A 17,281-nucleotide genomic window follows, 5' to 3' on the forward strand; every position below is an offset into this window, starting at 1 on the left:
TCTCTATAAAATAAGCTGGGATGAAAGTGATTTGAGAGCAACTAACAATTAACAACTGGTAATTTAAAATCTCTTGGAATACTGAATGCCTGAGGCAATACATAAAATTTGATCCAAGAGCAGCACAGTTGGATTGAAGAGTCTAATAGGAAAAAATAACTATTTACCTTTCATAATGGCGTCTAGTACAAGTAGCAGCACTAGTATTTCCTTGGTGGCCACCCAACTCATCATAAATATGTTTCCATAATTTACGCCCTGTAACTTTCTCATATCCACCAGAGCTTTGTACTTTTCCATAAAATTCATACAGATCGACTGAAAAAAAAAGAAAGACCATAGAGTAATTATAATATGAATAAAATTGCAATAACAAGAGTAATTGTAAAGCTAGTTCAATGTTGATCATCTTCTAAAAACTAGAGGAAGTAGCTCTACCCTAAGTGGATTAAATTGTAAAGCTGATTTTTTCATTGATTTATTGAAACATTATTACCTATAAGCTGAGTATTTGGGATATTCTAACCATTATTTGCATAAAAGGTAATTGATATCCTCAAATCAAAATATTAATTCCTTATTAAATTAGTTTCTAACAGGTTTTTTTAAAATTTAAAGAAAATCTTTGCCAATAATATTTTCTGATTCAAAATAAAAATCATTCTTCCTAAGTTTCTGTTCTTAAAAGCTGAAAATGATAAAATATCCACGCAAGTGTTTCAAATAAATGCCTTTTGATTGGATTATTTATATATTAAACTATAATTATGAAAGGCTATAAATAATAATAATAAATAATGATGGCAAAGATGCTTCTTTAGAAATATGTATGAGCCAGATTATGCACCTGATACACCTATCATGTACCTTAAATTATCAGATCGCATCCAACACATCACTAATGAACACAAAAACCAACACTTATGATTATCATTATGATGTATCTACAAATACTATCTTGATAAGTCCCTAGATTAGTAATTAGTTTTTTGGCGAATAAACAGGCATGATTGTCCTAAGGGAGATTTCTGAATGAAAGAAAATGTAAATAAACAAGAGTTAACTAAATTAAAATAACAAAATTTTGATGATGCAATGGATTCCAATACGAAGTGTAATACATATTTTCCATTACAAATACCAGAAATGAGTTTCCTCCAAATCTTCCGAATCAATATGCCTGGAGAAACTTATGAAGAAAATACAGTACATCCAAGATATCGCATTTCCTCCACACGAAATTGGTCACCAGTTTTTCTAAACTAATCCCTATCTTGACAAAATTTACATACAGATGTACGCCACAAGATGCAATTGGAGATTTGTGCCAACATTTCAGTAAAAAATACATCAGGCAGATTGGGTGGACGGTCAAAGCTAAACTTGAGATCACAAGCAGCTTGTTTGGCTGGGGTACATAACGAAGTCAACAGTTACGGAACACAAAGCCACTGGACATGCAATCAACTTTGATAAACGTAACGTCAGATCGCTATGGTGGGAAATTTCAAATCCCAACTCATCTGTGAAGTCATCAAGATATAAAAACAAACACAATTTCATTGGAGACATTGGATTGAAGATGAGCAACAAATGGAACCCAATCATTTGCAATATTACTCCACCTCTCCCTTACATTCCTTACTCCTCCTCTTTCCACCGCACCCATTTGAATATAGTAAAAAGCTTGCATCGCCCAGTAATATCATTTCCATGATTAAGGGACCAGCAGTGGGTCACAAAACATTTGAGCCAATCTCCCAGCGAATCATTCAGCATACGACCACACGTCACTTTTGTCACCATGGGCCATGAAACCTTTCATCAAGAAATCCCTATCATTTCATTGCTTAAAAATCCTGCTTATAAAATTCCCACTTATGAACCTTTTCCACAGATAAGATGTGTTTCTCATCATTTCAAAGTTCACTTACAATATTTATTTTCGGCCAAATCATCAAATATTTCTGGATAAATTGGAGTTATTTCAAGTATATTTCAGTTTTTTTTGCCAAATGTGGGTAGCCAAAATGTAAGGTATGCCCAGATTGAGGCTACATGATGGACCGCAATTTATCTTAATTTACCTTTAAACCATTGAGAAAAAGTAAAGTGAATTTTCCTAGGATGTAATATTGTGAAAACTACCAAATAAGAAGTCATTGACCGACCTGATGCAGAAATTTGTCATTTATAGTGCGCCAAAAAACAATGAATCTCTAACAATAAAAAAATCTTGTTTTAGGCAGGGTACAAATGTGGACCCCAAAGGATGGAAGTTAGCTAGTTAGCTAGATGGAAGTTAGAAGTCAGCATGATGAAATTTTACGTAGCAAATCACTTTTCCTCACATCTGTGGGTAATTTTAGTTTAGCTTCTTAGAATAATAATTAAATATTGCTCCAGGATGCGCAGCCTATAAGTAGAGGTCCGCGAATTTCGCAAGACGCGATATTGCGATTTTATTTGGATTAGCGAAAAAATCGCATCAAATGAGTCATAATCTATTAAAGCCTGAGCCTTCATTGTTTCACGCTTCTGACGTTCATCTGCTCTATTTCATTACGATTCCAAGGTCCATTAGCTCGTTTAGTCTCGCGCATAACGCATCCGCGTAATATCGCGCAACATAGTGATTTCTTCGCCAGAATTTGCCGTTAAATTTACCACAGCCTCTGTCTTCGATTCCCATCTATCAATCCTGAAATATTTAGAATGAGGCGCTTTCTCACCTGAAGAATTAGATATAATGAATTAAAAATGCGCGGAAAGAAATTTAATGCGGCCGCGGAAGAGCGGAAATACAAGCTCACGCGCCCGATACGCATCAATGCTGGGCAGTAATTCCGGTAACTCACCGCGACCTATTAGACAGCGTCATTGGATAACTTGTTGCAGGAAAACCTTGAGTATGGGTCTAATGTAACAATGTCGTTGACTTAAACACGGCTGCTGGCTGGGACCGGGCCGCTGTTCACGGCACGGCCCACAGCGTGGCAGAGAGTCGTCTCGTCTGAAAGCGGGCTGAATTTCATGGCGTCGTGGCATGAACAGCGGCCGGCGAAAAGTCATTTCATCAGAAAGCGTCGTGGTGACCACGGCGGCCGTCAACGGCGCCGTGCCGTCAACTGCGCGATTCGATTAGTTTAAAGACATCCATAGACACGTATGGTTATTTGAAAGCACGAAGCGCTAGCAGTAGGGGGAAAGGAAGGAAGGAACAGAAAGGATAGGAGGAGAAGGGGTTCTCCTTATTAGCGGATGGATCGTTGAATATTCGGCTCTCCACTGAGCTACAATGCAAAAAAAAAATCATTTAGACATTGGCCAACTCTAATATCTAATTCTTTAGGTGAGAAAGCGTCTCATTCTAGATGTTTCAGGATCGATAAATGGGAAATAATTTTTCAAGTTTCTTTGAATACGATTATGTTTTGTCATGTGTGCTTCTTTCACTGCCATTCCTGACCGATTGGCAATAGCTGTAATCAAAACTAAGCGATTTTGTTGTATCTAGCTGCTGTCCTACCTTCCTTAACACCTGGGTGGGGGAATCGAAAGGGAACCAAAGGCATGAAACATTTCGGCCAATTTGTAAATTATACAGTACTATGGTTATACCGTAGCTATCCAGCACTCAGTTTGAAAACACCATCGTGATAGGTTGTGTTTTGCGGTTGGACCGTTTTTTATTGTAGTTCCAGCTTTAAATATCGAACGAAGGATAGGAATTTTAAAATGCCAAAAGCTAGTGATACTGTTCATACCAGGGCTAGTGAATTCAGCTGAGAAGGATTTTATGTGAAAGACTGGGACAGCCATTTGTTCTTTAGGGCCTAATGTTAATTAGCAAAGTTTGCGATAAAAGAACTTAATTTGAAAGATGTAATACTTTGTTGAAGCACATCAGTAGCGATACGTATTTGTACATAAATGTGCAAAAGAAAGGGGACCCGAAAAACGACAGCTATCATTTGAACACAGTCACTCAGTCAAAGAAAGCAAACGAGGAGCTTGTTGTTGCTGCTACAGAAGCATTTTTGAAGGCTTTATATAGTAAAAAGAAACTTTACCATCGAAAAATTCTGGAATGGCTCTGGAAGTACATATGAGGTAGTGGGAATTTGCAGTTTGCCGATCGTATTCTCCAAGACTACATGCTTGAACCATTCAAATACCTTGAACCAATAAAAGTTGAACCATTTATTTCATTTAGTTTTATCAGAAATTTTGTAGTCGAAATTGTGTTCCATATTATGTGAAATGCTTATTAAAAGTATAAGTATTCATGAAACGTGTACCATAAAATAATAAAACGCCTATAAACGTGGGAAAATTGTAGCATTATAATAACACCGCCAAGATTTTCTATAACTGAAATCACATGGTTTTACAACGAATTTTAGCAAAAAATAAAACCACTTTCATGGACCTCTACCTATAAGAAGTTAGAATGGTAACACAGTGTTGCCTTCAAATTTGATGATCATTTACCTTTTAACAGTCCCTAATATGTCCATCACTAAAGGTAATATTTTGGACAGCCATTTATTCTTCCTCACATGAAAGGCATAAAATGGGACATGAACAGCTGATTTAACCACTAATAGTGTATCCCAGAAAATGAGGGGAGGCAGAGGAATTCCTATAGCTGGAGGAACATAACACAACATGACACAAAAGAAAATTAAGCTTTAGGGCCTCTAATTACCACAAATGAAGCTACAGAAAAAAAATGTATAGTATCCATTATCCAGGAGACATAAATACATGGCAATAATCAAATAATACAAGCAGTCTAAAAAAACGACAAGTTGCGGTTTTTCGCACCATCATAGCTATGAATAAAAATGGGAGACTTGACATTGACACATGACAAAAGAATTCAAGTGGAGTTCACCATTTAATTCAAAACAATACCGTTAGGTGTGAAGTCATAAGTCTTGCAAGATTTTATTGCAAGAATACTTGATAATGATAGTGATGCACCGACATGGCATTTTAAAAATAAATATTGGTGGAAGACCATTTTTTTCATTAAATCTTTGCCGATAGCTTTTTTTTCACCCTTTCATTTTAAAATTGGTCAAAAAAAACAGAATTCAGCTAGGTATCTACATGCATAAGTTATTCCCATAGAGTCCAGACATCCAGACAAAGTTTTGTGGTGCATTTTAAAATGGTAGTGGATTCAAAGAAATTTAAATTTATATTACATCACCTCCATTTTTCTATTTTTCAAAGAGTTCACTATTACTATAGGTACTATCCATCGTTGGATCACAATTTGAAGTTGATATTTATTTTAACAAGAATACATATGAGAAAATATGCAATGCGTGTCTCCGTTTCACTTCAGGTAAATAGAATTAGCTAAATTTCTGAAGTGGAAGTAATATCTCAGGGACAAATTAAGCTCCATAACTTTAATCCAAATGGAATTTAATGACTAGAATAGCACTCTTTTGATTAGCACTCACTTTACATTCAATTGATCAAAAGCATTAATCAGGGAGCGAGTGTATCCACAATGCCGAATAAAAGAGACACAAAATTAAAGAAAAGTCGAACATAATGGAAAGAGTGGTGATACCAAGAGAAGTTTATGTCTAGGGTATAATTTTGCTGAAGAAAAAATTAGTGATTGGATGAGAAACGTAATTGCCATCTTTTAGTGATAAACAGGATGACAAGTTGGGACTGGAGATAAATGTCAGATTGAGAAATGCAAGTGTTTTTTTTTATGGTTTTCGTGAGTCTTTTACTAGGCCACATATAAAGGCACAGAAAATTAAAATGAATAAAGAAAGAGAAGGTGGCAATGGTTTCGTTGCTGGCTGGTTTTCGAGGTAGAAGAGTTGCTATGTAATAACTCAAGCCAGAATCGCAGGAGAATCTAGTATTACTGACTCTGTAAGACTACTAAAAAAATGGCTGCTGAGAAATAGATGGACAAACAGTTGTATAATTGCGATGAAACTGCCCTTTACTTCTTAATACCGCTTAATTTTAATAATTGAGGTATTTCAAGCATGTTATAATCACTGCTCACCCCATAATTTATATAAACAGTAAGAATGTCTCGAAGAACTGTTATATTTTCATATTGCTGCTCAAAAAAGATTTTGTACTATCATAAATGGAGAACTTATCCTCAAGATAATAATTTAAAAAATTGCTCTGCATCTCCCTACACCCAGGTGAAAACAGGATTTCATGATATTTTAGGCTAATAAAGATAGAACAAGAAAATTTATGGCTTGACTTTTTTTTTTAAGTTATTTTCATTCAAACTCAAGACAGAGTAACTTCTGCACCAAAGCTAGTACAGACCTATTGAAAAACAAAATTTTACCACTGGTTTAAAGATGGGGGGCATTAAATATATTAATCTAGAGCATTAATGAGTAGATGATAACTACCGGATTATCGACATACTAAGTTCACAATGGATGTAGGAATATGTAGCAGGATCACTAAGCTTACCCTTTTTCTTTAATCCATGCCAACAGATAGAAATGCAGTGCATTAAAATTTAAAGAGGAGTGTACCCATAGTACAAAACATAAAATTTTGAGCAAAAAAGTATGTGAAAATTTAAAATAATCACAAAAATCCAATAGAAAAATAAAATTTGCCACGGAGACATCATGGAGTCATAGGAAAGGCAAATAAGGCATAAATTGCGTGCTAAAGACACTGGTCACCCCTCATAGAAAAACATGACCTATGAAATAGGCCCACATACTAGTCGATGACCCTTAATTCTAAAGCATAACTCAGGCACTCACTTTTCTTGAAACCAAGGTGAGGAAGGCGCTCAATTGGAGACCCCCGATGCTTCATGAAAGTGTGCAAATGACTAAGGAAGCGTCTTTCTTCTTCCGTGCGAACAACATTATCTGGGGATGAGGGATTTGTATGGTTGTGTGGTGGAGGTGACGATGAAGCTGAAGATGAAGATGGTGGGCGAGGAGGTAGAGGCCCAGGTGGTAGGGGAGGGACTGTAGATCCTCCTGGACGCCGTCTCCTCCCACGAGGCGGAGGTACCAATCTCCGACCAGATCGGATCCCATCTCGGTTGTTAACGCCTGCGCTGGAGCCAACACCAAATTTGTTCTGCAAGATAACAAAAATATAAATTAAAATCAACATAATATTAACTTCCTTTATCCTTTGATATCATAAAAAATTGTACATTATACATATGTACATAACATACCACTATAATTTAGTCATGACCATGATAACGAGAAAAAATCCTAGGATAACAAAATGAAAAGCAGTTACAGGCATAATTGTGGCCATATTAAAATGAATGCTGGAGGTTGAAACACACTTTTGCATTTATGAAACATTATATCTTACCCAGCCAAATCATATCTCTTCTTCAAAATAATCAATCGAAAAAGATGCACTTCCATATTTGGCAGTGTGAAATTTTTGAGGTAATAGAACATTGAAGTCACATGTTGCATTCCAAATAGCCACAAAAGACTTAACTTTCCTTAGATTCATATTTCGTTAACTGAAATACAGGAAATTATACATTCAAAACTGAACTCATTTCAACGTTGAGTCCAACAATAATAAAAAACATGCTTTTGCAGCAAGAAATTGTCTGTCATTTCTGGAGAAAAAAATTTAGCTTTAATTGCTTCTGATAACCCCAAGTAAGCACTTGGAAACGGAAATCAGGCTTAAAAATAGCTGGGCAACAACATTGAGCAGTTCCATAAGATTTGGCTAAATCACTATCTAACTTCTTACACCCTATAATTTGTTTGTGGAGTATAAATCCTTAAATTTCTCCCATTTTGAGCATCAAAATTAAACAATCATTTATAATGAGTTCATCACACTTACCGCTGAAATTACTGGCCACTTCTTCCTTTGACAATTTTGTTATTATATCAGCGTTTCAATTTCCATCCAACATTTTTCCAACATCCCTAATAATTTGTGGGCCACAACACTAGCATAATGGAGATATTGACAAGGTAAAAAAACCTCAGAGCGAACCTCAGAAATGGCAAAAGGAAGATTTATGAATAGGAGTCAATATTAGTAACAGCAAAATAATTACATTTCGTCTTCCCTGGATGTTTAACACAGCCCAATACCTTTATGTATGTATCCTTTGGCACTATAGTAATCTTTGGCAAACATTTATTACTGTGATTAACAGATAAGGCAACAATTTTAGAGTTATTCAGAAGATAAATTTAAATTTGAAAAAATTGTACGCCCAAGTTCTATTCCTAACAAATTATCTAATCACTCCTTGTACAACTTCGGAGAACACCCCAAACTAAATCCCTCCATTTTTCAACAATTCAATAAATAAATAAAAAAAATCCCTGTTAAATTTAATGAATAATTGGCTTCATTTTGTACATCAGACTAGGTAAACTTGACACTTAATCAATTCTTAGAGATACACCACAGAGAGTACAAAATATTGGAGAGCAGAAAACTAAAACACCTTGGGGTAGCACAAATTCAGGACCTAACTTAAAACAAACATACTCCAGAAATACAAAATCACAAATAAGTATTTGTGACTGGGTATTAAATATGTACGTAACTACTAAGATTAAGTAGAGGCAAATCTCCCTAGTAAGAATTGTATCATACACACTATTGATTATCAAGCTCCTAAGTCTACAAAAAAAAACACTAGGGCATATTGCCTTTCTTGTTGTTTGAACTCAATGGTAGCACATTAAAGGTCAAAGCATTTTCTCATTTTATCGCTACACTTCAATTTTTCTTTTAGTTCCAAAATTTGTTCGACAAAATTGGCCATTTCGCTATTGCCTTGGCATTTTGCAAGTAATTCTTCCATTAATATAATCAGCCTAGTTAAACAAATTAAGCCTATCTAAACAGCCTGATTACAATACATGGTAAATATTAATTATGCCACAGAAACCCAGGAATAGAATATAAAATTCTCACAAATTGCTTATTTTGTGAGCATAAAACATATTCGATTCACCTATTACAAAAATGTGTTTACCATATAAATGAATATGCTAACACTTCTTCCAAGCACAAGAAATCTTTTCAATGAACTTAATGCATACTAGAGACTACTCTCTAAATCGGTTCCTGAGCTTCAATAGATTAATATATCACAAGAAATATGATTTTCAAAATAATGGCAATTGCATAGATACACATTACCATATAAAATACCAGGGAGATTTTTATAAATTTAAAATAGGATAAACTATGAACAAAAATGGAAGTCTGAATAATGACAGAACTGTTAACCTTAGCTGCAGATGAATATGTTGATAAGGATGATTCTGACTCATTGGACTCTGATTCAGGAGATGGGCTTCTCTTTTTCCTCTTTCTCCGCCTTCGCCCTTTCAGGTTTGGAGCTATGAGAAAAATTGAGGAGTGATGAGGTAACACTATCTAAATATTAACACAATCTCTACGATTCTTCAAAAAAATTGCCAGAGAATTATTTATTTTAACAAAAAAATTTAAACCACAATTGTCAGTTTCGATGAGAGCATAAATAATGCAAGGAAATATGATATCAAAGGAGTAAAAATCTCTCAAGATCATCATCAAGAAAATATATACTGAATTCAACAATATTTAAATTATAATGCACAAGGCACCAGTAGAGTTCATACAAATATTTTTATTTCCTAATCAACGTGAAAGAACACACGAGTTAAAACATATTCAGTCTAATAGCTTTAACAAAAATAATCAATAAGGTAAAATGGAAATTTTTACGCAATAGCAAAAAAGAGTAAGAACTTTAATTATTAGAGTGAAATGTACAAATCTTTTAATACCACAGGAACAAAAAAATATTGACCAATTTATAACCACTAGTATAATGGGTATTGCAGATTGAGACGTAGAAAGTACTCCCAGATTTTTTGAAAAATAATGATTTCAGTACATAAAAAATATGATTTAAAACTAAGTTCCAGGCCATAAAACTTTAATATTGTCTACAAAAAATGAAAACCAATTAAAAAACTAATATATTCACTGTATTAAAAAATTAATTTTTTATAACTAAACAACACAGAGAAATGATTCAATTTTTAAAAATATATATGACAAAAAATAAAAATTTCATGCATTTTAAAAATTCAACAATCAAAACTTTTTGGAAAAAGAAGGAATGACACTGTATCGAAGTTGATGGCTGCAATAGCCTTCTACACAGTTCAAATTTTCAGTTGATAAATTCCAAAAATATTATCAGGCAGTATGTGGTATCAAGTCAATTAATTCAATTATCACACATTCGAGAATAATACGAAAGTGTTACTAAGTGTAGTGTGGTAAATAAATGATTTCTTTTGGATTAGCAAGACCTCTTTCATTTATAAAACATCATTATACTGTAAAATTACATGTTTTCTCATAAATCCACAGGATAAAAGCTTAATTTCTCAAACTCAAGCATTGTCATAAGTGTTGAATTGGGTCATTTCTCAAACTATCACCAAGAAAAGCTTGGCTACTGAGGTTGACTCGGTAAGATGGGCACAAAAGACATCACCATTTAGGGCTTCATCATAAAAAAAAATTTTGATTTTTCTGAAATGACAGAGCATGACCTAATCTTTTCCACTGCCTGCCCGTCTCACTTGAAAATTCTTGAACTTAATTTAGTAAATTAAGTTAATTTCTTCAATTTCAGCAGTCTGAAAAGTTTATCAGTTCCTCACCTCAATAATTCTTCTCCCTCACAAAAAAATAAGAATAATATTTAAGCAGCTTACATTCTCAAAAAAATAATAATAAATGGAGTTGTTGGTAAAAAAATGACGGAATCCCTCTTGATTTTTAAAAGCTATTTTCATGTTTATAACCTGGAACTTGGTGTAAAATGATAATTTTGGTGAGTACTTAAAGCATATTTTTTCACTATTCAAAATGTCTGATGGCACTTTTCACCATCTCAATCTGCAAGAACAGATTTCCTCTGAAATGGTGAATTTTAACTAAGGGAACTCAATGCTCCAACACAGCTGATTTTGTGGTTTCCACTGTGTTTCTCATTTTCATTGATAACAATTTCACTGTAATCACAGGAAGTATCTGCCACGTACTGTGATTTATTGATCTGAAGAGCTGAAGTGATTTGAATACATAAGGATTGGGTGAAGCTCTACCAGAGAAACTACTGCCTATGATAGTATTTCAATGTGGAGAAAATCCTGTAAACTACTCTGTTAAAAATCCTCCAAAATGAGCAAAATGATGCTCATTGGCATCACTGTACTCCCTCTCCACAGAGAAAACATTAAGAAAGGTTATTAGGATATTAGGAAGAATTGAAACAATAGGGAACTCACCTAGGTGATTACAGAGTAATTCATGCCCCTCTAGGTCCGGGTAATCAAAAGTATCTTTACAAAATAAAACATGTGCATCAGGTTCTGATACAGAAAATCCTCCCAGAGCAACAGCTAAGACTCCTCTGAGCCACCCAGGGCTAGGAACACCTTCTTTAGGAGCTGGCAATCCTTCTAAGCGTTTCAATACAGCTCGAAATCGACAATAACGAGCATAGCTAAGGATGACCACACTGCCTGAACTTTTTCTGCTCATCTTCCGAACTCCATCTTCAGATTTTACTTTTACGCCATCCTCACATTCATCATCTGGTTAAAAAAAGAAGATACAGTTATGAGGAGAATGCAAATAACTCAGTACATCTAAAAAACATTGTTTAAGTTTATGAAATATTACGTTCAAGGCTATGCATGTCTTATATACCCAACATGCTCTATGCGATAACATTTATTTGCAAAACTCTTCACTGAAAAAGAAATTAAAAACAAACATATAATGTCGAAAATTGAGATGAAAATTTGAAACATTCCTGAAACTAACTCATTTATCATAATATTTAATCAAACAAATAAGTCATCTTGATAACTAAATATGTACTCATGAATTTAAGACCTATACAGATCTTATTACCCATTAAGCACTACTAAATTATAGGGGTGATCTTTAAAGCAATGCATGATGCATTAGTGAGAGATTTTACCAAATTTATGACGAAAGTCTTTTAGAAAAATGATTGTACTTTTACACCTGTTTATGCTGAGTGCTTCATCTAAACAACTAAGTAATTATTCTTCTCAAAGACAAGACATATAGATTTACCCAGCTTATATCACTATCAGTTCAACAGATTCAGGCTTCAATTGGTGGAAGTTAGACATATTTAAGTAAATGAAAGATCGTAGCACTTTTCCACAAGAATTTTTAATGCGTACAACGCGTTTCGGCTCACTGAGCCATCATCTGGTACAAGACGCTTGAACACATGTGAAGATCCCTTTTATACCCTTGAGAAAGGAGAGTATTGGAGTAGGAGAGGATTTGACATCTTTGAGGAAGGGGGGGGGGGGGGGGGGTGGGAACGGGTGTACAGAGTAGAGACAATGGGGAAAGATACAACTACGGGATGTGGAGAACCCACGTTGGAGGGAGGGTTCTGGTCATAACTATGACCAGAACCCTCCCTCATAACTATGACCAGAACCATCCCTACGGGATGTGGAGAACCCAACGTGGGTTCTCCACATCCCGTAGTTGTATCTTTCCCCATTGTCTCTACTCTGTACACCCGTTCCCACCCCCCCTTCCTCACAGATGTCAAATCCTCTCCAACTCCAATACTCTACTTTCTCAAGGGTATAAAAGGGATCTTCACATCTGTTTAAGCGTCTTGTACCAGATGATGGCTCAGTGAGCCGAAACGCGTTGTACGCATTAAAAATTCTTGTGGAAAAGTGCTACGATCTTTCATTTACTTAAATATATCACTATCAATTACTAAAACAACTTCATAATAAAAAGCAATCTTCTATATTATTTCTACTGTATAGATACCTTTTTCTCAACTTATATGCAACCAAAATCTACAAATGAGGTACGAAAATGCACAGAATTTATCAGAGAACATGCGACGGCATATCTTACTTCCTAAATATTGCTATTGTTTCCTAAAATTGGTTTTTAAATAATTAAAAAAAAACCTGCACATATTCCTGACGTTAACGGCGCACAAACTGATACATTTGTTCATTTGCAATAATATCTCGCATTCTTTAAATAACTTTTATCAAAATGCGGCTGATTCCACATTCAAGTCTCCTGTTGATACGTAAGCAGAGTCATCATTTGCGTTTAACAGAGGATAGTGTAATTACTTCCACTGTTGTGTTTAAAGAGGTCCTCTGACCTCAATTTGTACATGAGACCCTGCCTTTATTTTCTACATTTTAAAATTAGAAACGCTCCTGTCCCTCTGTGGACCTGCATTGAAAAGAGTGGGGGAGCCCGCTGGTAGCGGGCGCAGCACGCTCGTGATTAATTATTTGGCAACATGTACATACATCTGGCAGTTGCAATAGGCAAATCATATCAATCATGAGATATTTTATTCTCTAAAATCATCAGTAAAAAAAATTTTTGCCATGTTTTTCCCTATCAGCTTCTTTTCAAAGTAATAGTTGACGACCAATTTGTTATCTTATTTTCAAAAGCAAACAAAAAAAGGGACCAATAACAATGAATTTACTATAGTCTCATCCAAAACAAACCTCTAACATCCACTGCCAAGACTATGCGAGAAAGCATACTTTCACGCTACTTAATGTTGATACCTGCATTCATTCTAAAATTCCACGAATGGCTTTATTTTCCAACAATAAGTAAATTTAGAACGAATAAAAGACAATTCCATTGAATTGGGACGAGAGTGTAGAAAAACAACATTTTAGCCACCAAACTCAAAGCCATGGGCGGGAATGCGACGGATTATAAAAATATTCGGAAAAAAAACAAAAATTTGCGTATTATCGCACAACGTGCTCAAATTATTGTAAATAATTCAAAATTACGAGTTAGATAAAATCTTCATCGCCAAGTTCTTCATTTTTTCTAATTTGGTCCTACGATAAAAAGAAAACATCATTTGCCCCCATGAATTTTCACCAAAAAGCCTTAGAGATTCGAGAAACGGCGAGAGAGTGATAAAAAACACACTCGACAACAATACAAAATAAAAATGTAACTTTACGTAAAATGGAAGAAAATACAATTCCTATCTCTCGCCGAACAAAATAATTGTCTCCTTCAATATGTCTACGATTGATATAACGACGAGATTTACTCATATTTACTTTAAAATATGGATGTTCATACGATATTAATGAGAAAATCATGAAAGTTTTCGGGCCGGAGTGAGCTCTCTATGGATTATGAAAGGCGCTACAGCGCGCCGCATTAGGCAGCTCCACTACGGGAGGATGCGAGGGGATTGACGGCAATTCACAGAATATCAATACCGGCTTCAATTCCACATGCATAAGGGAGCCAACATGGCGGCTGACGCTGACGAAAGATGAGCCATAAAGGGATAGGGGATATGCCATTCAATGACTATGTGGTGGCTAAAACACCAGGCACAGTGAAAAAGGCTGCCTATTTTGCTATCATATTTACGTGCTTCGGGGTTAATTCAGTCCTAATTAGGAATGTTTCGACAAAAGCTTCCAAATGCATATAAGTAAACAATTTGAGGCATGCTGAATATTGATCTTTACCTTACTATCAATTCTATTCTACTTTCAAATTAATTGAAATTTATGTGCACATTATTATATTTACGTTCCAGCGTATTAAGGACAGCACAAATTAATAATGGGCAATCATTTCGAAATTGTATCATTTTATACGACTGAGATAATAACGCTATACAACAAAAAAAACCCGGCGGTAATGAAAATTTATGCATAAGATCAGAAAAATAAAACTATGCTTGAATAAAAACGGTATACCACCGAATACAGGTGATAGGCTAACCCCACAGATAGTTATTACCACACCTCAAGCACCATTTATAATTATTAGCGCCAACAAAAATTAACAAGACTTCAGAAGACTATTTGTTTTTTTATAAAGTTACAAGATGACGTTGATATATTCTTAAGAATTCTACTGGTGAAGGCAGGTAGCCCAAACTACCCCTTTAAGGACCTTCGATAGTCCTCACGAGAATTCAATAAACCTGTCTATTGTACATCAGCAAGTGTCGGCTAAAACCTTGACATTTTTTAAATCGCATTAGTAATAATCCAAGTAATTAGATGAATTTTTCAATTATATTTAGTTAAAAACCTGAACCATTGTTTAAGACCTGACTGAGCTGTTTTCTCGGTGATGGAGATAAATAGAGCCCAAAGCAAAACCACCACTTCATAGACTAACTGTCAATACTACGGTAACTATCCTTTTTTTTGTGTCAAGAAACTTGAATAAAATTTGTACCACGGCTGGTCATAACTGCTGGTGGGGTGGAGGATAGCTGGCTGGACGCTCGCATCTCGACGACCTGGACAAAAACTATGGGGGTTGGAGATTGGTCATAATGTAAATTCACTTCGAGCTCAGATCTCCTAACGACACTTCACCTGGGTTGCCTGAACTCGGCTCCCACGAAACTAGTATGGAAAAAAACAAAACCTATATTAACATTATTTTTGCGCTAATTTTAAATGATAACCTCGACTTTGCCTTCCACGGGCATCATATTTCATATTCCCTCTCAAAAAGACTCATTCTGATTCTGGATAGGGGGCGGTAAGGGTCCAAAGACCAAGGCTCTCCGAGCTACGACACTGAAGTACGATGAACAATTGTCAACCGACAATTAAGACAAAAATCACAACGATCGCGTGCCACAAATGTGGCGTAAGAAGTCCAGTTACATTAATTATGTTGTTGTTAACACTGCAATCGGGACGTACGATCACTCTCAATTAAAAAATAATTTTCGTCTGACTGAAATATGTCGGTCTCCTGTGGCACCAGGGTTAAGTCGTCTCCTCCTCGACCGTAAGTCGTGAATTCGAGTTCTCATTCCCCAATTCGGAGCACAGATGTATGAGGTGTTCCACCATTAAAACCACGATTTAATGACCACATATAAGCTGCTTTCGGTAAAAAAAAAACAATTTAAAAGGCGTATCCGCAGTAAATTTTATGGCTACGGAGGATAAAAAGTTTATCTCACAGGGACATTTCGCCAATTTAACAAGTTTGTTTTCCAATAAGGCTGAGGAGGGTATAGTAAGGCCCGTGGGTCACTTGCGATTGAATACTTACGTGAAGTAATGGCGAGGAATAAGAAAGCCAAGAATAACACGAAAGGTGTAGCGTAATATTGACACGTAATCGTACGAGGGTAATATCGACACATAAGTCAGATATATAAAAAATGGGAGACGAATTCGGTTGGTTCTAAGATGCATACATTGATGGATAACCTTCTCCTCAAACGTGATTAGTAAAATATCTCTCCGGCGATAAAAATCAAACACACAGCTTTCATTCTTAAATAATTTAGGTAAATGCCCTAAAAGAGCCAAACTTACAGAACTATATACACTCACTATCATACTTTCAATAACATTAACCATACCTGATAGAAAAAGCGGATAATCCATATGGATCGAAAAAGAAATAATTAATAATCAAAATGAGTGGATTCTAACGAAAGTTAAGAACAGCATTTAAACAGAGAATCAATGAAAATATCGATGACAAAAGCCAAGGCAAGGCCAAATATCTTATAAAGCTAAGACGCGAGGTCTACTAAACACATTTATGTCTTACGAGGATCTTACAATTTAGAACAACATATTATTTTATAATCTGGCACTAACACTCCACCAACGCTATACCTTTTTTTAATTTAAAGAAAAAATTTACCATATTTCCAATATAAAAAACTATGATAACTTCCTTAAACAAGGTGAACATATGAAAATCAACGAAATCACCACACTACTATGACATGGGAAGTGGAAACTGAAACATATGACTTACAAGAGCAAAAATCGATTGCATTAATACTTCCCAAAGGTTAAAAAACATATGGCAAAAGGTTGATAATATTTTCTGTACATTCCTCATCCATAAACCTACTCATAAAGCCAGGTCAACGCAAACCAACCAAAGAGTTTGATGCCAACAACGCATTTATAGGCAGATCCTTCTGTTCCCCCAACAAGCGAAGGAAATTATTAATTAACGTCAATCAGGTGATAACAATGGGAAATATATACATAGGCAACGGTCACTGTAACATAAAATTCCAATTTCTCATCGCCTCGAGGCAAAGTATCAAATATTAAAGCTAAATCACACCCACGAAAATACACTTGTAGGAAGTAATTGGAACGTGCAAGTCACTCAGCAGGTATGACTT

General features: G+C 35.3%; 1 protein-coding gene across 2 annotated transcripts in view; it reads right to left on the reverse strand.

Moving 5' to 3' along the window:
• Positions 1-17,281, reverse strand: part of LOC124156341 — a 71,155-nt gene that overhangs the window by 6,720 nt on the left and 47,154 nt on the right. For both annotated transcript variants that reach the window (XM_046530844.1, XM_046530843.1), the window contains exons 4-7: positions 11,346-11,654; positions 9,280-9,392; positions 6,792-7,119; positions 168-318 (exon numbers count right to left, since the gene is read on the reverse strand). In XM_046530844.1, coding sequence (XP_046386800.1) covers positions 168-318; positions 6,792-7,119; positions 9,280-9,392; positions 11,346-11,654 — 901 coding nt within the window. The remainder of the gene's footprint in view (positions 1-167; positions 319-6,791; positions 7,120-9,279; positions 9,393-11,345; positions 11,655-17,281) is intronic.

This window comes from Ischnura elegans, chromosome 3, assembly GCF_921293095.1.
Source record: "Ischnura elegans chromosome 3, ioIscEleg1.1, whole genome shotgun sequence".
NCBI classification, from domain to species: domain Eukaryota; kingdom Metazoa; phylum Arthropoda; class Insecta; order Odonata; family Coenagrionidae; genus Ischnura; species Ischnura elegans.